General features: G+C 42.9%; 1 protein-coding gene across 1 annotated transcript in view; it reads right to left on the reverse strand.

Moving 5' to 3' along the window:
- The window catches only part of Rgl (Ral guanine nucleotide dissociation stimulator-like), a 174,299-nt gene that overhangs the window by 61,112 nt on the left and 90,581 nt on the right, over positions 1-22,606 (reverse strand). The window contains exon 8 of the mRNA XM_037435915.2: positions 12,310-12,396. Within this exon, the coding sequence (XP_037291812.2) occupies positions 12,310-12,396 (87 nt within the window). The remainder of the gene's footprint in view (positions 1-12,309; positions 12,397-22,606) is intronic.

Consider the following 22,606-nt stretch of genomic DNA (forward strand, 5'->3'; position numbering starts at 1 on the left):
AGTTTTGGGGGCGCAACAAACGAGAACTAGCAGAAGGACAAAACTGCAACTAGCCAGCGCATTGCTGTAGCAAAGCATAAAAAAGAAACTGAGAGGCATTGGTGCTATAGACCCATTCCATGTTGGTAAACACAGGTAGGCCGACGTCAACATTATGGGTAAAATTATAGCGACGTCCGCACGTAACTTCTGCCATAAGCGCTGAGGGCTGCAATGTGCGTCAACAAAACGACGTTGTGTGACGCCATAAGCATTGCGAAAGCCATAAACGCTGAAGGCTGCGATGTTTGTAAACAAACAAAACTAAGTTGTGAGAGCGGACTCGCATCCAACCGCGACGCAGCTCGTCGGCATACCGCTTTTTTTTTTCTCGTTGCTTGACTGAGAGCACCACACGCACCATTGAAAACCCAGCAGAAACTGCGGTAGGCAGAGCGTCTTTTGCCTACCAAGACAGTTAGTTAGTTACATTGGGTTTTATGGCGCAAAAGCAACAATGGCTACGATGCGCCAGACACTGGGTGATTATGATAATAGGGTTAAAATATGAGATGAAAAACAGATTTCTGTTTACAGTTTGTTTAGAAGACCTGCGGCGTCTAGAAACCTAAAAACATCCTGTATGGGGATGGGTGCATTTTCTGATAGTATTAACATTGGGTGTAGAGGTGTTTGTGTTCTGTAAAATTATTTATAATAAACGTGTCTACTTTTTTCAAAGACTGGGCATGTTATTAAAATATGATTGATAGTCAGAGGTTCCTTGCAATGTTTGCATTCTGGCTGATCTTCTCCGCACAATAAAAAGTTGTGGGTGAGGTGAGTATGACCTATACGCAGGCGGCATAGTGTTACTTCGATGAAGCGCTTTTGGTGATTGCAAGACTTCCATTCTTGTAGAATAGGCTTGACAATTTGAAGCTTGTTATGCACTTGAGCCTCCCACTCTTCTTGCCATTTTGCCCTAAAGGCTGTCCGACAACTGTTGAAACAGTCTCTGAATGGTGCCCTTATTTCTGCTATGCTTTGATGACCTGCCCTTGTTGCTACCCTGTCTGCCTTTTCGTTCCCTGGGATACCAACATGGCTCGGCACCCATACAAGCCGGATTGTCTTGCCATTTTTCTCAGCTCTTTCTAGCTTCTGTAAAATGTCCCCGAGAAACGGTTCGTTTTCCGACCTTAAATGTAGGGCTTTTAATGCGCTAAGTGAGTCAGTGTATATGACAGCTTTTTTGCGATTTCTTGATAAAATTTCTTTGCGAGCAATCAAAAGAGCATATACTTCTGCTGTGAAGATAGATACGAATGGAGGCAATCTTATACATGTTTCTGAGTGTTTTGATATGACAGCACTTCCTGTATATTCTTGTGTTTTTGATCCACCAGTGTAGTATTCAGAGTGTGTGTTATATTTTCCTTGTACGGCTAGGAAATCCTGGATAATTTGTTCCCCTGAAGTTTCCTTCTTCCTTAGATGAGTTAAAGCAAAGTCAGTGTAATGCGAAAAGTCCAACCATGGAGCCAGTCTTTCTGGCATTCGGACAACGCTTAGTGCCTGATTCGGTACTTTGTAGTCTAGACATATTTCTTCAAAGCACAGGAGAAGTGGTCTTATCGTGTGCGGTCTGTTGTTGTATTGTATTCTGGTACCGATGTGAGAGACAATAGTGTGACATATGTGGCTTGGATTCGATCTGGTTCTTAAAACATAGGATACAGTAAGTAACGCTCTTCTTTGTTCTAGGCACGGCTCGTTGCTCTCAGCATATAAGCTCTGGACAGGTGAGGTTCTATACGCTCCAGCCGCCAAGCGCAATCCATGATGATGTATTGGGTCAAGACGTTTGAGGTAAGATTTTCTGGCTGAACCGTAAATAACGCTGCCGTAGTCAAGTATGCTGCGCACGATCGAGCGGTATATGCGTAAAAGGCAGACTCGATCAGCACCCCAGTGTTTCCACGATAGTATTTTGAGAATGTTGAGCGCTTTGTTTGCTTTTTTTTTTTTGTGTCATTCATGTGGGCAATGAAGTTTAGTTTCCTGTCAAAGACTAGGCCTAGGAACTGGGGTTCTGACTTGAGTGGCAGTACACTGTTCTTGATTTTAAGAACAGGGTTCGGATACAAGCCGCGCTTTTGTGAGAAAAGTAGGGTAACGGCTTTCTGGGTAGAAAAGCGAAAGCCATTTTGATCTGCCCATTTGGTCAGTTTGTTGATGGTTAGCTGCAGTTTCACATGTGGATATGCTTGAGGCCCAACATGCTATCTGAAGATCGTCAACATATAATGAGTGCACGATGGAGGGTGGGATTACTTCATTAACTGAATTCATTTTGACTACGAACAGTGTAGTGCTCAACACGCAACCCTGCGGCACACTATTTTCTTGGACGAAAACCCGCGATAGTGTGGAGCCCAACCGTACCTGGAAGTTTCGGTTTGATAGAAAGTCAGAGAGGCAATTAAGCATTCTTCCGCATATTCCGAGATTTGCCAGGTCTCTCAGTATACCGTACCTCCATGTGGTGTCGTAGGCCTTCTCCAGGTCAAAAAACACTGCTAGGCAGTGTTGCCTATGCAAGAAGGCTTCATGCACTGCGTGTTCGAGACTAACAAGATGATTGATCGTTGAATGGCCTTTCTTATACCCACACTGATGATCATCTAGTAGGTTGTCTACTTCAAGGGTGTATGTTAGTCTTCTGTTTATTACGCTTTCGTATGATTTTGCCATACAGCTTGTAAGTGCTATGGGTCTATAGCTACCCGGTAAAGTCGGTGGTTTTTCAGTCTTTAGAAATGGTACTATGGTTGCCATTTTCCATTTTGCGGGCATTTCGCCAGTTTTCCAAATCATGTTAAAAAACTTTAATAATGTTTGCACGGCAGCTTGAGACAGGTGCGCAAGCATTGCGTAATGAATTCTGTCTGGACCGACTGCTGTCTTTTTTCCCGCCGAAAGCACCGTGCTTTAACTCTTGGAGTGTCAAGGGAGCATTGTACGGCTCATCTAGGCCACCGGTTATGGGTAGTTTTTGTTTTTTGGTTGTCTGTTTGTATGCCAGGAAGGATGGCGTGTAATTAGCGGAACTGGATATAGTGTAAAAGTGTTCGCCTAAAATGTTCGCCTGCTCCTCTAGAGATGTCTGTGTGCCTGGTTCTGTAAGTATGGGTATCGCGTATGAGGAATAGTCGCCGCTGAATTTTCTAACCTGGTTCCACATTTTCTTGGGTGTGGTTGTGCTATTGATTGTAGATATGTACTTCTGCCAGGACGATTTTTCTGCATTTCTACGAATATATCATGCTTTTGCTTTAGCTTGTTTGAACGCTAGGAGGTTGTCACATGGTACTTACGGAAGTTGCACCATGCTTTATTTTGTAGTTTTTTGGCTTTTGCACACTCACTGGTCCACCATGGCTTTAGCTTTGTTCCCACTAGTCCTGAAGACTGGGGAATAGCTTGCTCTGCCGCAGACAGTATGCAATCGGTGATCTTGTCATTTATTTCGTCTATTGTTAGGTGTTCAGAAAACTCATCTTGTACATTAGCTCTCTGTGTGAACAAAGGCCAGTTAGCTTTGTGAAGCTTCCAACGCTGTGGTCGAGAGCGTATGGTCGGAAGTGGTGATGGCAGTTTCACAATCGACGGTAGATGGTCACTACCGTAAGGGTCGTTTATTGTTTCCCATGTAAAGTCAGCAAACAGTGAGCTTGAGCACAGTGCCAAATCCAAGCAACTCATGGCTCCTGTGCCTGGAGAGCAGTATGTTGGTGCTCCAGTGTTTAAAAGACACACATTGTTAGTAAGAATAAAATCTTCAATTACCTGCCCTCTACTGTCTGTCTTTACACTACCCCATAGTATGTTATGCGCATTGAAATCTCCTGCCATTAAAAAGGGTTTAGGTAACTGTTCTGCAATCTGTTCTAGATCTTTTACAGTAATATGTGTATGAGGTGGAATGTATATGGAACAAATAGTGATAGTTTTGTGTGATAAAATGGTGACTGCAGCCGTTTCAATGAAGCTGTTAACTATAACTTCTCTTACCGCTATACCACTTTGGACAACAATAGCGACGCCGCCCGACAGTCGGTTGCTTTGCGAGCGGTCGCGACGTATAACTGTGTAACCTTTTAGTATTTGTTGTTTTTTGGTCCCAGATTCGTTTCCTGCAAGCATAACGCTACAGGAGAGAAGCTTGTAAATATGTCCTTAATGTCATTTAAGTTTCGTGTCATGCCTCTGCAGTTCCAATGAATGATGTATGCCATTATGTGAAATGATGTGTACAAAATTTAGTATTTTGAGTTAGTTGTGCATAAGCTAAAAAGCGACACTATTCGTGTGCTTCATCACTTCTTTTTTTGTGAGGCCGAAAGTGTGTTTCGGCTCCCTCTTCCTCCTTTGCAGGGATGGATGATGGGCTGCCTGATCGCCCTGCTAGTTGAAGCAGGGTCTGTCAGGCTTTCAGTGTCCGATGGACTCACGTCCATGGACTCAGCACCACCAGGGTGCTTAACAGTGTTGGTGCCCGACGAGAATGCTGGCCTCCTCAAGGGAGGCTGGCTACTCGGCACCGTTGTTGAGACCTCTTTTGCCTCGACATTAGGTTGGCTGGCACCAACACTGGTCGAGGCTTTGGGGCCTCCCTGAAAAAAGGCACTTGGTGCCTTTTTTTTCGCTCTTGTATGGAGGACGGACCGTGGCCATTAGGTCCTGGAGTTCGACCTGTGTGCCCACAGAGACCGTCGGTGGTGCCTTCCCCCTTCGCACCGCTTCAGCGTAGAAGCCCTTTTGGGCAAGAAGCACACGCTTGCGCGCTTCTGGGTACGATATGTTCTCTTTGGTTTTCAGTGTAAGCACGTCTTTTTCTTTTTGCCATTCTGGGCACGAGCGCGAGTACGCTGCATGGGGCCCCTTGAAGTTCACACAGTTTAAAGCGTTCGTGCACTCGCCATCATCATGTTCATTCTGGCCGCATTTCATGCAGGTTGGATTGCCACGACATGAGTGAGACCCGTGCCCGAACCTCTAGCACCGGAAGCACCTGCAAGGATTGGGTATGTAGGGCCTCAGACGTAGGTAAAGGTATGCTACCTTAACTGCAGCAGGAAGTGTCGTGCTTGTGAAGGTAAGTATTAAATTCCTTGTGCGGGTTTCCTTCTTATCTCTACGGATGACGATTGCTCGTGCAGCAAGTACACCTTGATCCGCAAAAGCATCCTCAATTTCTGCGTCGGTGCACTTCAGTAGTTCGTTGTCGGATATTAGACCTCGCGTGTAATTGAGAGATCGGTGGGCTGTTACACGGACTTCATGTTGTCTGATTTTTCCAAGGTGTCCGATTTTATCACTTTGTTCTTTGTTTTTCACTTCTACGAGGAGATCTCCTGAAGTCATTTTTTTTTGCACTGTATTTACTTTCAATGCATTCTTTAATTGCTTTTGCAATCGGAAATGGTGATATGTTTTGAATCTTAGTCTCAGTCAATGACGTTACAACAAAAAATTTCGTGTAATCGCTCTCTTTAGTCAGAAAGTTTCTATTGGCTCGGTGCGACCTCTTTTATGGGACCGATCATTGTGGAAAGGGGGGGTACTTTTTTCCATAGAAAAGCATGATCATTCGGTAGCTATGCTGGCCACCCACCATGGAATGGAGTCCAACGAGGGGAACGTATACACACGTTAGCCTTACATTGCTACTGTAACCCTGTGGTCCTGACCAAGGGAGGTCAGTCCCCGAGGGTTAACCCTAGCCGCCAGGAAATTTGGAAGTAAACGGAAAAGAGAAGACGACAGGACAGGTAAGAAGTGAGCGATAATGACGAAGATGTAGGGAGAGAGAGATAGGAAAAGGCGACTGCCGATTTCCCCTGGGTGGGTCAGCCCAGGGGTGCCGTCTACGTGAAGCCGGGGCCAAAGGGGTGTGTTGCCTCTGCTGGGGGGCCTTACAGGTCCAATCACCCGGCGTCGGCTCAACCCCCAGGATCCCCTTTTCCACGGACACGGCAAAGCCACGCACGGCTAGACGTGGGAGGGAGCTGAAACCCCCCCGTTAGCTCGAGTCCGTGGTGTCACTACACACCAAACGCCTGCTTTCACAGGCGCCCCTGCGGGGCCTACCAAGACAGCGCCACCACATTTTCGTGACGCAAGTCCGGTGATATTGTCTATAAATAAAATTCCATGTATTCTCGTAATGTAGCAGCAAATGCCAAGCAAGAAAAATGATAGAAAAAAAGTGTGTTTTTTAAACATATTGGCAATTACATACATGTAAGCCTTTGATCATCTTATGGCTGCTTGGGATTGGGATGATGTACATAAACGTCTCTTTCCCTCAAAGTGTTAAATGCCCTTAAAACCCATGAGCGCATAGCTAGCTTTATGTTCCCTAGTCAATGCATTTGTAAAAAGCACAAGTCCTTTGCACAAGTTATTTTTAACTTTGATATTCTGAAGAGCTACTCATTACAAGCTTTCAAATATTGAACTCTAGGTAAGCTAGTATGCCAGTGTTTTTTTTTTTTTTTGCTCCAAGTATATGGCCAAGCTGAACAAGGTTATAAAATAAAGCTGTTTGAGAAACGATTTCTGTGGAAGCCCATCATGTGGAGGAAAGATCAGAGCAGTTATCCACCTATCTACAGCTCAGAAGTACAACAAAACGCATACACATTTATAGAAAAGAAAGCTTTCTAACTCAATAAAAACTAGAGCTGTGTGAATAAAAAAATTTTGGGCGCAAAGAAAATTCGAATTTAAAAGTGAGTGCGAATCGAATAGAAGATTTTTCTAATAGTTCGAAGCTTAACTGCAAAAAAAAGTTAGAGAATATTAATAAGCATATTCTTATGAGATAGCAACATAAAAGTGTTTCTTTTCAATGAAGCACTGGTTGGTGGTGTTTCATAGATGTCTTATCAAGAAGGAAGCATTACAGAGGCCGAATTGCATTTATGCACATGATTTGGTGCAACAAAAGTGTTGCCGACAACACTTTACAAGTGAAAGGCAATGATGCTATTTCCTCAGCCTCTCCTCCTCTTTCAAATTCTGTGGAAGCCCAACTGATTTGGCAGACAAGGATGTGCTTCCTTCAAGTACGGAGTTCCAAATCTGTCTCACAAATATCTATAAAAAAAAACATCTAAAATGTTGGATGGTAAAAATCTTTGGTGTCCAACTTTTCGGATTTCCTACCCAAATTTCAGGTTCAAAACAGCATTATGTGAGCCCCCACCTTTGCCACATCTATCATCTCCAAGTTGAAAACAGTGTTTTCTTGAGTCAATACAATTACGACTGTAACGAAGCCTGAAAAGCAACCTTGCTGCAACACGAGAGATAAGATGAAGCGTACTGACAATCTGAAGAGGCCACTTTTAATTGGACGTTTACAGTCTCTGAAAAGTTCGACAGTAATAGAGCCTAAAAGGTAGCTTTGCCTCAATATGAGCATGCAATGAGGTGAAGCATACTAAAAATTTAAAGGGGTTACTTTTAATTGGATGTTGACTGAATTTGACTTTGGGAAGTTGGAATAAATTCTAATAGTAAAATTCCAGTGCGAATTGAATCGAATAGCAAACACTTTTCAAAAAATATTCAAAATTTCAAATATTCACACATCCCCACTTAATTGTCTCTTCCAAAACAACTGTGGTTGCTTTCATGGGGCCACGAATGACTCTAGCTTGCTACTAAGCAAAATTTCTATAGTTGCCAAGGCTGTGGACGATATTTGCACAAGCTTGTATAAGGAAGGTGCTTCCATTAAAAACCTGATAATGTATTTTTAGGTTGTGTAACATGTTTCTCTCCTCAAACTTAATCTAAACACTTTTCTTCATTCGGTGCAATTTATACTGACTAAAGGAGTAAAAACAGAAAACTTGCACTGTAATAAATAGCTGCAACATATGGTAAGCTACACCATACAAATGCTTGCATTAGAGGCACTGTTTCATCTTTCTTTTTTTTTTTTCGTAACTGGTACTATTGTGGCTTTCAAACGACTTGGATGCATATTACTTGCTTCAAAGGGATTCTCTTGAGACTGCTGGGTGGCTCCACTATACAGCAGTCTGTAACTATGCACACCATTTTTCTATGCAATCTCCCTCCTTATCAATACACTTGGCCCAACAGTCAACAAGCTTACATATTCTTTCCAAATAAATGAATTTTCGTTTGCTCGTGAAGCCATTTTTGCACCTAAATTTCCATGCCTGAATTTGAGGCAATAGTGTGATGAGCCATATGTCGCTGTGCATTGTCATGCAACAACAAAACTTTCTTCGACAACAAACCTTGGAGTTTGTGGCAAATCACTTGTTCTATTTGTTGTGGATTGCAATTTCTCAATCCCTAAAAATGCAGTTTTATGAGATTGTTCACGTCTCCCATATTGTGAGAATACCGTATGCACTGACATAATATGCGCAGTTTTTTTTGACGATTTTGGGGTGTTTTGACACAATATTAATGAAACCTAACAGACAATAATGCCAAGGAAAGTATAGGGGAGGTTATTAGACTGAATTGTAAGGTAAATGTGAAGAAAGAAAAGTGGGTGAAAAGATTGCAGCCAGATTACAGCCTGAACTTGCAGCCTGTTTGACTGCGCTCGTCTGCTCAGTGAGGCGCACACCCGTCCAAAGCATAGGAATGTCCAAAGGTGCACGCGCCGGCGACCTGGTTCAGGCGGGTCGGGGAGCACAAAATATGCGAGTAATTATTTTTTGTTCCCAAAAGCTGGCAAAATATTAGGGGTGCACAAATTAGGCGAGGGTGCAAATTATGCACGTAAATACGATAGTCTGTGATGAATGTCTGAACCTTCTATACCCAACGACCAAAGAAAACAAATCGCTGCTTTTTGTTCCTTTTTGGTGCAAAATTCTGAAGAAGCAGCCAGGATACATAAACAACAGGAGAAAAATGGACAAACTAAGGTCAAAATTTCACAGCATAACCAAAACAGTACAATAAAATTTGTGAAGACAGAAGACGAAGTGCACATTATCAAAAAAATTATGACAAAAGTGTAGATAATTTCTGACTTGCTCTTTTATATTATAAAATATCATTTTAATAAACTATATACTCATCAATGTGCAAGGCTCCTGCCAAAAATCTAATAGTCCTCATTTCAATGAAAATCCAAACTTTACATCACCAAAAGTGGCAGCAAACACTGCGACATACAATGGTGACTCAATAATAAAATTAACGCAGTCTGTTCTTATAGATTCGCCTTAGACGACTCGAAGGCAAAAGTCATTTTTTTCCTCCTCAGTTGATTATGCTGGTCTTTTTATTTTATTACTGAATATTGTCTTATTGGCATGCAGTGCTACAGTTGAAATGAGCTACCAGTAGAGTTTTTGAACCAGATGCCATTAGCCAATGAAGCGCCATCCCATGTGATCCCCACTGATTAGCTGAAAAGTCACGAGTCTTTGCGGAGAGCAGATTTGGCGGTCAAACCGGCTCACACAACTGCAGTGCTTAAAGTCTGATTCCATCAAACAAATTAGAAGATAGGGGGGGTCTCCAATGTTTTTAGCAAAGATGGACATTGAAAATAAAGGAGAGAGAAAAGGGATTCGAGTGTTTGATATATCATTTTAATACAAGCAGGCAAAATAATTTCTAAAAATGATTTTTTTTGCTCAATTTATGACGCAAATTTTCAAAACAAGCTACCCTCAAGCTCTGTCATGGTACTCGGTATTATCAGATGTAAAACAGCTCAAAGTTAAAGTGCTGGCGCTTTTAACGTATGTAGTATTGGCGAAACCGCCATTTTGTAATAATAATGACATAAAGGACAACAATAGCTTTCCTGAACAGTCACAACAGTCCGTCGTGTGAGAGATTTGCACAGGAAGGTGCAAAGACAAATGTGCAAGGGCCCCAAGGGAATTCAGCCGCAATATCGGTAGTGCTAGAGAAATCAGGCAAGAAGCCCTCCACAGCAAGTAAAGGAAAACAAACAGCCTGTACATTTTGCAAAGGCACAACACGCAAAGGTGTCTCACAACCCCCGTTGATATTGGTGTTAGCCTGAGAACCTCCATGACCTCCTGACATTCAGCCATACACAAGAGAAGCTGTGTCGGTACTGTGCATGGTGTTGTCTTTCAATCAGTATGCATGCAGGAACAAAGTTTATAGTACCTCTAAACGTTGCATCTATTGTATGATAATAATAATATCAGGGGCTTTACATCCCAAAACTACAACATGATTACGTGAGACGCCGTAGCACTGGGGATGCAGAAATTTAGACCATCTGGTGTTCTTTAATGTACACTGACAACGCACATGCATCTGTTGTATGGCTGCATGCAGTATAGTATTTATAAATGTTGCATGAGAGGGCTGTTTTGTTTGAGGAATAATCCTTGGCCTGTGGTTGTAAAGTATGGTGGCCTCGAGATCAAGCTGAACACGTCTCAACATGCTGACACGAGACTGCTAGTGATAGACACTTGATACTCTGATGCAGTTTGGTGCGATTGATGAAGACTTTAATCAGGATGGCACAGTAAATCTAATTTGGTACACTATGTGCAGGAGTGGAATCCCTGCAAGAGTTGGTGCAGGAGTGGAATCAATGCAGCCTGGGACTGACACCTTTCTGGGGCTGATTTTCTACCATTAAAGTTAACTAGGAGGATAGTAGGTCACGGTGCAAGTGCTTATTAATCAACTCGAAGCACAGGGACTCTAAACTTGATAAATTAGTTCAAAAGCCTGACAGGTGGAAGAATTTTCTGACAAAGAAAATCTCATTCCTCTATGTGTAGCTTGAAGTCACTTCAGAAAGGTATTGTTGCTGAGTTCAAATTATGGACCAGATGTATTTTTTTTGAGCTCAACTTTCTAAGACACATGTAGAGACATCTTAAATAGCTTCAAGCTACAAATGACTGAGCTACCACCCTTCCATTTCATGAAGCTTCCTTTACCTTGCCGGCTTACACAAAAACGGTCTTAAAAACACACACACATGCACACAGACACACACATACTGTGTGCCCACGCTTCCTCGCAATTCACTTAAGCACAACTGACTGCTAGCTTTCCAGTTAGCTGAGACAAACCCGAAAAGATGTTTTTCTTTAAAAGAGAGGCTTTTTTTAAAAAAAAACATGATACAACTTTTCTTTATATCTTGATCTACAAATGGGTACACGAAAACTTTCATCTTTTGTTAATAAAGATTTGTATGATCTCAATTTTACAGATTTGCAGGTTCTTTAGTATTCAGAGGTGTTTATTTTGCACATTCTGGGCTGGGACAAGGAAACGAAGACGAAGAAGAGCGCGAGCAGAGAGAGACGCGGGGATGCTCAAGTGAAAGCAGAGTGCTTCCGAGCGCAGCTCAACAAACAAGTATCCTTTGCCTTGTGCCTTAACGATGGAGTTGAGTATGATCGCAGTGTCTGGAACGCCATCGTCTTAATAGAGGCACAAAACTGTATATTATTTACATTATTTACTGTTTACAATTATCATAATTAGTTTTTTCGCAGTTTCAACTGTACTAAATCTCCAGCTAATGTCCCATTACGAGGTACTGCTCATCCATGCTTTAAGGGTGATCAGAGTCCTATGGGCAGAAAGTAGTGAAAGAACAAAAGTTACTCACTTAAAGCTTATACCACACAAATAATGTTGCCCATGAAGCTTGACGGACATGCAACTTGGAAATGTGTGGGATTCTTGCGAATGCTGGGCAAGATGCCTTGAATCTAGAGTTGTACATAGTAAGCAACCTACACTATGTTTTAAATTTGTCGCTTCGTGCAGTAACAGAGCGAAAAGTCGATTGATTGATTTGATTGATTTGTGGGGTTTAACGTCCCAAAACCACCATTTGATTATGAGAGACGCCGTAGTGGAGGGCTCCGGAAATTTTGACTACCTGGGGTTCTTTAACGTGCGCCCAAATCTGAGCACATGGGCCTACAACATTTCTGCCTCCATCGGAAATGCAGCCGCCGCAGCCGGGAATCGAACCCGCGACCTGCGGGTCAGCAGCCGAGTACCTTAGCCACTAGACCACCGCGGCGGGGCCAACAGAGCAAAAAGTCAAATGCTATGGAACCTCTGTCTCGCAAATTCATGTGAATGAAAGTAGCACATGCTGACATATGCTGTTCAGTCAAGTCTTTGTGTAATTTGGGCTTAATGGAACAGTGAAGGCCCTTTGATACTGTGTTAGTAACAGGGATACCTTACTTCAATGACCCGAGTCGTTTTGACATTTACGTATCTACTCACCGAGCCTGCTGCCTGTTGTCGTTGCATTGCTTTCTGCAGCTGCCGATCATCATCACCTACTGTATCTGCAAATTTAGCTGTTCCCTCCTGCAAAAAAAGACCCAGCAGCATAAAGAAACGGGAACAAAAAACAAAAACATTTTCATACATATACGAAAAGTTGAAAATCTCTAACGAAAATCTCTAACTTTGCCCACAAGCAAAACAACAACTGGCAGCAAATCAAATACATAGAAAAAGCCCCTACCTTGAAGGAAAATCCCTACTTTTCAAGCTTCTTCCAGAAACAAATCACCTTATAAAATTAGGAATATTTGAATGAGTGGCTCATAATGAAATGGCAAACTCTTCTTAAGGATAGCCCTACAATACAATTGAAACTAATCTTACAGTGGCCATCAGGAGATTATTGATTAGTACTGTAAAGACTGCCAATTGACACCTTTTATAATACCCTATAATTTAATGCTTTACGAGCATAGTTCCACTAATGCTCAATTAATAAGACCACACTCTATGCCCTTTTACTATTCACATGTGGCATATGGGGTCCACTCATTTTATTATTTGGTCCAGAAATAGAGACTAAGTAAAGGGAAGGAGGCAATGAGAGGTATACTACAGCAATCAGTGTACTGAGGAAAACAGAGGCACAAGCATTTCATTCCCATCATGTCACGCATAGCAATTTACAGTACAATGATGAAGTTGGGTGCATTTGGAATATTACAACTAAATAACTACATATATATTCAGATTAAAAAAAAACAAGATTGATTCAGAGTACCTGTGGCAGTTACTTATAGCGATATTAAACGAATATATAAAAAAAAAAAACGAGGCAAGCATCAAAATTCAGCTCTGAAGAGTTCCATTATGCAGCGTTTATTTCACATATATTTCACATATGGCCATGACTTTATGTGTGCTAGTAGCAACAGTAACAAAGGCTGGTAGCTGGTGCTCACGTACCAGGGGCTCCAGTAGTGAGACATCACCAGTCTACCGTGCAGCCGCTGCCTGTGGCTATTGGGCGCAAGGCCCACCACTGTAGACAGGGGTGCTGCAATCACTGCAATGTTCAGAGTGGGATCACGTGGTCTCACCTCCCTCTGGTTAATGGAAGCGAATGGTTCAACTAACCAGAGCCCAGAAATGTCCAGAAATGGAGCGGATGGTTCAATCAACCGTTTTTAACTGTGCTTTCATAGCGTTTTCCCTATTGTATTCTTTTGCTCTGACTATATGTGTGCGGACCCCTAGAGGCTACACAGTCCGGATAAGAGCAGTAAAGGTTATTGGTGGTATGGTACTTTTCTGATCTGCGCCAAAGTGCTCTTTTATACGTGAAGGAGCCAGGCATGAGCTTTGCCTTTTATCTCTACCCTACTTCAAAACAGCATGATGCTGCTGTCACCTGTTTATTTTATTTTTTCAAGCCCACAGGGTTACAATGGATCGAATGCTCACATAAAAGCAAGATGTTTCAGCTCTAGCACAGCAGCCTAGCTTGTTCACAGCAAAAAATGAAAGCACAAGCAGTCCAGTTATGTATGTTTTAAAGTATGACGTAACAACATGCATATATGAGTGGCCAGTTGCAGTCATTATAATTAAGCATGTGTGCAGTTCTCTGGATTGTCAGAGATTCAAGATAAAGTTGACAAGCCCCGTTTTTTTTCCTTATTCCATTATTTTAACACAAAAGTGTTTTATGCTGGGGTCCACCAAGATTTCGGTGATGTGTTTTCATCATGAATAAGACGTTTCCAAATTATGCAAGATCAGAAGACAAAGAAAAAAGTTCCGTCAATGGGAGCCGAAACCATGACTTTTGGGTCCACATCATCAAAAGCCAGACATGCTATCCACTGTGCCATGGCCAAATGATTTGAAGGGTAAAAAAATTTATGTCTACTACTGTCCTGTCACAGCGTTCTTGGTAAAAACTTAAAAAAAAAATGCAGTAATGCCCTATGACCTGGCATCCACGATTAGTTCCTTCAACGCAACATTTCTAAGCGTCTGGTCCATTTAACGTGTTTCCCAATAGAAGAAGTGCAATTTTGTGAACTCTAACAACCCCTAGGTAACGACCTTACCCCAAGTGCCAGCGTCACTCATAGCATTCATTCATACCGAAAATATCTATGCAACGCATAAGACCAACGTGCTTACTTTGCCTGGATGCGACTCCGGGTTCTCTACTTATGCTGGCCCCACGAAAAATTGCAGCCAGCCAGCAGTGCACACACGATGCGCATTGGGTTTCTTTCTAGTCGGGCAGTGGTGTTCAGTACTCTAACGTATCACGAGTAGGCGATCTTTGCTGACGGACATTCACTTGTCACACTATTCTGGCTATCACATAACTTTCACCGATTTTACTCTCACCGTTGATTGTTACAGCCACTACATGCATTTATAGCCCCAACGGTTTGTTTAATCATTAATGATAGATGTTAGTCGACGGCATGGAAGGAAGGAAGCAGACAAAAAGGGAGAAGGCAGGGAGGTTAATCAGAAAGATGTCAGGTTGGATACCCTACACTGGGGGAAAGATGTATACTTAAGCCTCAACGTGGATGCATCCAGATTAAGCAGTGCTGTAAATGTGATACACCAATACACATTGCGCAAGCTGTCTAATATCAATGCACAGTAAACAAACTGCTTCTGTAAGGACACGTTTTACTTTGTTGTTTTACAGATTCCTAGGATGAAAGAATCAACCATGTTTTTTTTGGGGGGGGGGGAGAGGGGGGAGCTCTTTAACAGTTTATTTCATAGCCAGTTGCTTCTGTATGTGTGACCAAAATTCAATGAAACCTTCTTTCTTACACATATATGCGCTGCTTGAGTTTCTGGTTTTTATAAAGGTTACTAGTCTCGCCGACATAACTTCCACCACTGTATGTGCCTCCAACCACCTCCTCCCTCTCGCCCCCCCCCCCCCCCCAAGAGGATTACATTTTAATTGTTCTTGAGCACTTTTCCAACCACACGGGTTCCAGTAAGATTCTCGACTTCAGTACATGTGGCCCCTTGCTCACAGACTATGTCTGTACAATGGGCGCATAGCCAGTGTCACTTGTTTTCAATGTTGCTTTATGCTACAGACAAAAATGTGGCCAGCTGCAAACACAGATTCATTTTTTAACAGCAGAAATGAACCTTCACACTACTTATCAATGCAGCTGTAAAGGCTGGACACTGGTGTTTTCATTTAAACATGATACTGACACTGAGAATACGATAAGCCACAGCTTGCAGCAAGCTCATTCAAGCATACAAAGTAATTCGGTAGGCTGGTTGGCACGCAGTAAATTTGGTATCACAATTGAGCCCGATGAGAACCATATTTTTCTACTGCAATGGCCCCTTTGCAGAAGCTGGAGAAATGAGTCGATCAGCAAAACTTTTCGTCCCAATGTGGCTCGATGGCGATTGAAAGTGCATCATGTGACAACCAAAGAAAATTTGCACAATATGGAGCAACAGGCAAATATTAAGATCATGCCGCAGAGAAACTTGTGCTTATGTGAAGTTTTTATGTTGCTACAATTCCCAACGAGGCAAGCGTGTGGTTACAACTTTTTACAGCTCTCTTGCATTCGTCTCCAATTGTATCAGAAAGATTCCAGCTGCATGGAGCTCTAAGCATGCTTGGTCACTTCCCAGTAAACGCGGAATCCACTTTCACTGTGCTTCATAGCGATATGTGTGCTAAAAAGGACTGTAAATTTTCACATGCTTGTCATGTCAACTGTTGCCAGTTTTTAGATGCAAACTTACAATGAATGAAGTTGCATGGTTGCACACATTTTTAGGAGCAAGAATATGCGTATTTGCTGCAAGCATGCACTATGGCTCATTTGATCCTTCAATTCAACACAAAATGATTTGTCATCTCTTAAAAAAGCAGAGCGCTCAGCCCCCGTGTCCTCCATATAGGTGGCCGTAAAGTCAGCAGACATGACATTGTTCAGGGCATTATGAGGAGTGTAAAATTTTTTAAAGCAGTTATTTAGCTCTTCATACAGTCTGATCAAGCCACTGCAGTATATTACTAATTTTTTTCAAGTGCCAAGTGAAAAATAAAAAAGGAAACCGAAAAGCGGCTGCAGACTCTGCAGTAGAGGGCTGCAGAAGTAATCCAACTTTGCACATCGCAAGGATGCCTCGGCATAGTGACAGGCCGGTATGCCCTCACTTTAAATATATAATGGTACAGTTGCAAGATGTGTGTCAGCAGCCGAGAGTGCAGTTGATGCATTAGTTTCCAGCGAAGAAAAAACTGCTAGTCCATGGCACCCACTAGGCGTAATATATTGCGAAAAATACATAAAATTCGTTATTTTTAGAATGACTGCCATTTGGGCATGTTGACATACGATCACTAACTACTTTCTACTATTTTCTGCCTGAAAACAAGATTATGTCAACAAACTTTGGTCCCAGAGCTTTCATCTGGGCTTTTATAAAAAAAAAACTTAGCGCAAAGGTATTCAGTATTCCTTTAACCCTTTACGTACTTCATTTTTCCTATGCAAACAGGACCTATTTTGCTTTTGTTTCATTCTGGCCTACTTCATACTAACTTTTTTGCTCCAAAAAACACTGCTAAAGCATTTCCAGCTAGTTATCACATACTACATGTGATAGCTTGAAGCGACATCTTCACGAACATATGTAGGGGGTCTATTTTAACACTGCGGATTTTCTCATAAAAATGCTCCAATAGTTGTGGGAATCAGGAGTGTGTTGCCCTTTGTGCCTCATTCCCTAGCTAGCATGTAACAAAGTGCCATGCGGCTCGATCACCCGGGACCGCTGTGGAACATGGGGGCCATGTGCATCAGTTCTGGGCTTTGTACCTCGCGCAGAAAATGCTGCCTGCCGAGACATTCAGCCTGCAGTCACACATCCTGCTAGCTCATATCAATGCCATGCCTGTATTCATTGGCTGCCTGTGATAGCCCCCTATTCACTGAGTTCGCCAAGAGAGATGCTCACACACCTGCCTTGAGTGTCACATGCTCCATTTGCAGGTGACTTCTTGTGTGAGCATTCGGTGTTCCCCTTTATGTGGCAGCCATAGTGCCACAGGCAAGCATACTCTATCGGTCTTGTCAAGTTATATCCTAATGCCCAGCAATCCCGCGACTGTCGCAATGTGCCGAGTCTTTGGTTTATAAACTCATGTTTGTAGACAATTTGCCTCTAGTGCTTTTTTTGTGCAGTGTCGGAAAGTCGAGAAACTTGGCTGCAGAGTTTCTGTGTGCTACAGTGGTCGAGGAGCATTGTATTCCATCCCAATTGTGCACATAGGGTAAAACTTGCAAATTTATCTTTATACAATAGGACACCTATTGTCCTCAAACATGAATTTTATTTCAAATCAAATCTTTATTTCCACCAAGTAGATACAGATAGAGGACAATGAAAAAAAAGCTGCCAACAGGAGGCTTGACTATTTCGTAGCCTAACGAAGTGCAAATACCTTGCTGCTGCTAAAATTACATTGAAATGACTTATAAAAACTTCTCAATTAACTTTATCATTGATTTGAGGGCATGTGCTCATATGAGAAAGTAGTAGGGCGTCACAATTCATGGCATACCCAAGTTTAAAAAAAGAATTGCATGCAATAAGAGATACTCATAATTGATTAAAGGCCCTGAAATCAAATTAAGCATGCCAAATGTACAAAATAACGGCTGCTTGGTTCCATCACATTGAAAGTTTCCAGTCAAAAAAAGTTACTGCGGGCTGAAAATTAAAAAAAAACATGTGAACCCCCCCCCCCCCAAAAAAAAAGCTTGTAGATTTTTTTAAGCAACCCTGTGTATATCACTTTCCCACTCAAACTTTTCCTAGGACAGCACAAAATTTTTTATGTTTCTTTTCTAACTAAGGGGCCACTGAAAAGCATGCAAAACAAATAAAGAAGGCTGTAGGTGCAATGATTTTCAAAGAACCATGTCCAGTGTACTCTACACAGTGTTCATATGTTCCACATATGGGTACACGCACTCTATCTTCCTTACAAGAGTGCTGCTTTTGGCCCTGTCGGAAGGTTCATCATTTTATAAACACGAGGAAGGTTCGTTTTGACTCGAGAAGAAGTTTCTCATGATTAGCTCTTGCATATAGTTTTCAGCACTACAAAGGAAATAAATACATAGAAGGGAACGTGCCCAGTGTCCACAAATCAACATCAGACACCGCTCCCTCCTCATGCTTCATGCTTTTTTTCAGATTCCTAGCACCTCCCAGTTTCATTTTTTATGGCTGGGCTTCAACACTGTCATGCGATGCTGCATTTTGTTTTCTTTTTCACCTCTCTGCTTAGCGCGATGCGCAGCAATTGTATCCTGGTATCCAGTGTACCGGACATAAATACATTTTTGCATTGCCGGCAAACTTTTCATTACAAAAGCTACCTTTTTGCAACAATGTTTCAAGAAGACCTAAGACAGCTCGCACAATTTAAATTATTTGAATAGCACTAAGATAGCTCCTAAAATAACTTTGTACACTTGACCACATTGTGCACGTGCGTTTCCCTATGAATGACTAGAAAAAAAACCTAGCACCAAAGACACAATGGTGCTTGAAACCCGGGTCTGTTGGGTGCCAGCTCAGTATTCTACCACTGAGCTACGCCCGTCTTTGTGATTTGTTGGCAAACCTAGCACCAAAGACACAATGGGGCTCGAACGCGGGTTCGCTGGGTGCCAGCCCAGTATTCCAACTCTGAGCTACCCTGGTGCTTGCGACTTGCTGGCAAATTTGCCTTAGGCAGGCTTGATGTCGGGAATCGATCATGTTAATACGACTTATGAAGCGTTTTAAAACAGCAAAAAAACAACCAGTCTTGTACAATGCGAACAGCATAAAGAGTGGGCCGTCCAATGCTCCAACGCTATACAAAAGCTTGTTCTTGTTCTCCCTATTAAATGTGGTGCATAATTACTTCAGCCATGATTCCTCGTCGTCAGCCACTGCATGAACAATCAGCACGAAGTTCCTTGCAAGTGTTTGGCGGATACCACGATTCTCAGAAGAATGACGAAAAACAGCATAGGCAATATTGGCCTAATACCCAAAAGTTTATTATTAATGCCCTAGTGGGTATGAAGGAAGTGTGCTTGCAGTAGTTATTCAATGAGTTTTGAAAAGGATTTGAAAGGCCGCTCTTCTAGCTTTCGCTGTGACTGTGCTGCGCCTTCCGTGCATTCCTGGCGTTTTTGCAATGGCACATATGGCGAAAAATGACCATTTGCTTGTCTGTCCCCCTTCAAATCAAGGTGCCCTGCTCTAAAGAAATGAAAAAATATTTATTCCTACACCACTGGTGATGGCAAAATTCAGTCAAGAATGTGGATATAATTGCTATCGCAATAAAAACAATATGGCTCTCGCCTTCAAGTTGTTTTAGGTGCATGCATAAGGTGCCCCTGGAGGGTTGTTTTTTTTGCACTGCTTTCTAGAGGATACTATAGGGGGTTTTCGGTGTGTAGACAAAACGGCTTAGCCACATGAAACACCGCTGCAAAAGGAAAATGAAGTTTGTTAAATCGTCGAGTTTCAGCACAGAGAGACGAGTGCCGGAGAAAGTTGACTTTATGAGGTTAGCTAAATAACGTCATGTTACGCCCAACAATATAATCAGTTGTGAAGAAAAGATCCTTTTTTTAATCCTTTAATTCATCTTAGAGAAATGCAGTTGGGACTGTGCGAGTCTCTAGCGTTTGTCTACCCAATCTGCCTGTAACCACATGGGTGCATTCAAAATGTTATTTCATGAACTTCTATTTTATTCAACTAGTATTTTGTTTATTCATTAGGAAAATAATCGCTTGTAACAGGGTGTTGGACAAGCAGGAGTTGACTCTGTGAATGAGATATATATTTAGTACAAGAGTTAACTGAATGCAAGCCTGCGATCACATTGCATCTTTTTCTTCTACACTCGAGCTCCGTGTCCACTTCCCTCGTTACAATCACCTCTGGCCAACGAAGGAGCCATCCTAGCGACCTAAAGACAAGTGTACACAGAAGGGTCATGGCACCGCTAGAGCCGAAAGACGTGTACGATTTCTTGTCCCTGACAACGCTTGTCTGGAGATGCGTCCAGCGGCTCTACGAGGTAGTTGAGAGGAGATGTTTGGCGTACAACTCGATAGGAACCGTGGTACCTGGACAAAAGTGTCCCCCAAGTGTCCGATTAAAATGCTCCGTCATCCCATTAGTTTGCAGGTGATGGGCCGTAGTAGCACGGTGTATGATGCGACACTCGCTCAACAGTGCTTCAATGGCGTCGGAAAGAAGAACGCAGCCGCAGTCGCTTAGCGCTTAGTAACTCTCGAGGGGCTCCATGCCTTAAAACCAGGTTTTGCAGTATAAAACATGCTATGTCTTTTGCAGAAACAGTAGATAACGCAGCTGTTTCAATATACCGCGTTAAGTGGTCGATAGCGACAATTACCCAGCGGTTGCTACTCGGAGTATAGGAAAGCGGACCGTAAAGGTCGATTCCGACAAGATTGAAAGCTCGTGTTGGACATGGCAACGGCCACAAGGAACCTGTGGTACGTTGAGCGGGCATCTTGCGTCGCTGGCACGTAAGACCAATCCTTACGTAACGGCAAACAAAACGATACATACCACGCCAGTAGTGCTGGAGCTGCAAGGGAGTGTATGTTTTTACCACACTGGCGTGGCCACGTTGTGGATCATCGTGGAACATGGCGCAGATGTCAGAGCAAAGATGTCTAGGAATGACAAGCAACCACTTACAGCTGATCAAGCTGTAGTTTCGGCGGTAAAGTAGCTTATACCAAATAGCGAAGTGTGGAGCTTGGCGGAAAAATTTCGGAATTATTTATATGAACGTCCGTTTTATATTGTGACAGACCTCCATGCACTTCGCTGGCTATCTTCACTAAAAGATCCTAATGGTCGGCTCGCTCATTGGGCATTGCGGTTACAGGAATTCAATATCCATGTTATTTACCATTCTTGCCGAAAGCATTCTGATGCCGATGCCCTGTCATGCTCGCCGTTGGCTTCGGAACCTGTCTGCTCATCTATCTCCGCCAGTGCTGCCTTGGCCATCAGCACATCAGCATTTCGGACATGCCTTCTGAGCAACGCAAGGACGCTTAGATTTCTTTTCTTTTGGACTTTCTCTCAAACTGGACGACTGCTCCAGTTTCCAGGACACTTCACCGCCAAGCTCCACACTTCGCTATTTGGGATAAGCTGGTTTACCGCCGAAACTACAGCTTGATCAGCCGTAAGTGGTTGCTTGTCATTCCCCGACATCCCCGCTATGACATCTGCGCCATGTTCCACGATGATCGACAACGTGGCCACGCCAGTATGTTAAAAACACACACTCCCTTGCAGCTGCAGCACTACTGGTGCGGTATGTATCGTTTTGTTCGCCGTTACGTAAGGATTGGTCTTACGTGCCAGGGACGCAAGATGCCCGCTCAACGTACCACAGGTTCCTTGCGGCCGTTGCCATGTTTAACACGAGCTTTCAATCTTGTCGGAATCGACCTTTACGATCCGCTTCCCTATACTCCGAGTAGTAACCGCTGGGTAATTGTCGCTATCAAACACCTTACGCGGTATGCTGAAACAGTTGCGTTACCTACTGTTTCCGCAAAAGACATTGCATGTTTTATACTGCAAAACCTAGTTTTAAGGCATGGAGCCCCTCGAGAGTTACTAAGCGCTAAGCGACTGCGGCTGCGTTTTTCTTTTCGACGCCTTAAAGCACTGTTGAGCGAGTGTCACATCATACACTGTGCTACTACAACCCATCACCCACAAACTAATGGGATGACAGAGCATTCTAATCGGACACTTGGGGGACACTTGGGTAACGAGGGCAGTGGATATGCTGGCCTGTACACTTCATCCAACCAGTCAAATTGGGATAGCATATGTCACAAAAGGCAGTAGCCTTTTGTGACATATGCCTAAAACACTACAACGCAAAGCATTACTGGATCTTCGTCTTTTTTCTTCATGAACGTGAGTCATCATCAACAATCGATACAATTCTTCCTTATCGACCAGACCCCCTTCAGAGTTCACAACCATTTCACAAGCAGCAGCACATACTCAAGAATGTGGGAAGTTTGCTCGTGCGTTCACGTCACATGACCAGACGCTCCAACAACATTGCCACGACTCATCAACCACGCCTGTGAGCTTTGCTCCTAACTCGCTGGTGTAGCTATGGATTCCTTCTACTCCTCCGCGACTCTCCCACAAG

The sequence above is a fragment of the Rhipicephalus microplus genome, chromosome X (genome assembly GCF_043290135.1).
Source record: "Rhipicephalus microplus isolate Deutch F79 chromosome X, USDA_Rmic, whole genome shotgun sequence".
Lineage (NCBI taxonomy): Eukaryota > Metazoa > Arthropoda > Arachnida > Ixodida > Ixodidae > Rhipicephalus > Rhipicephalus microplus.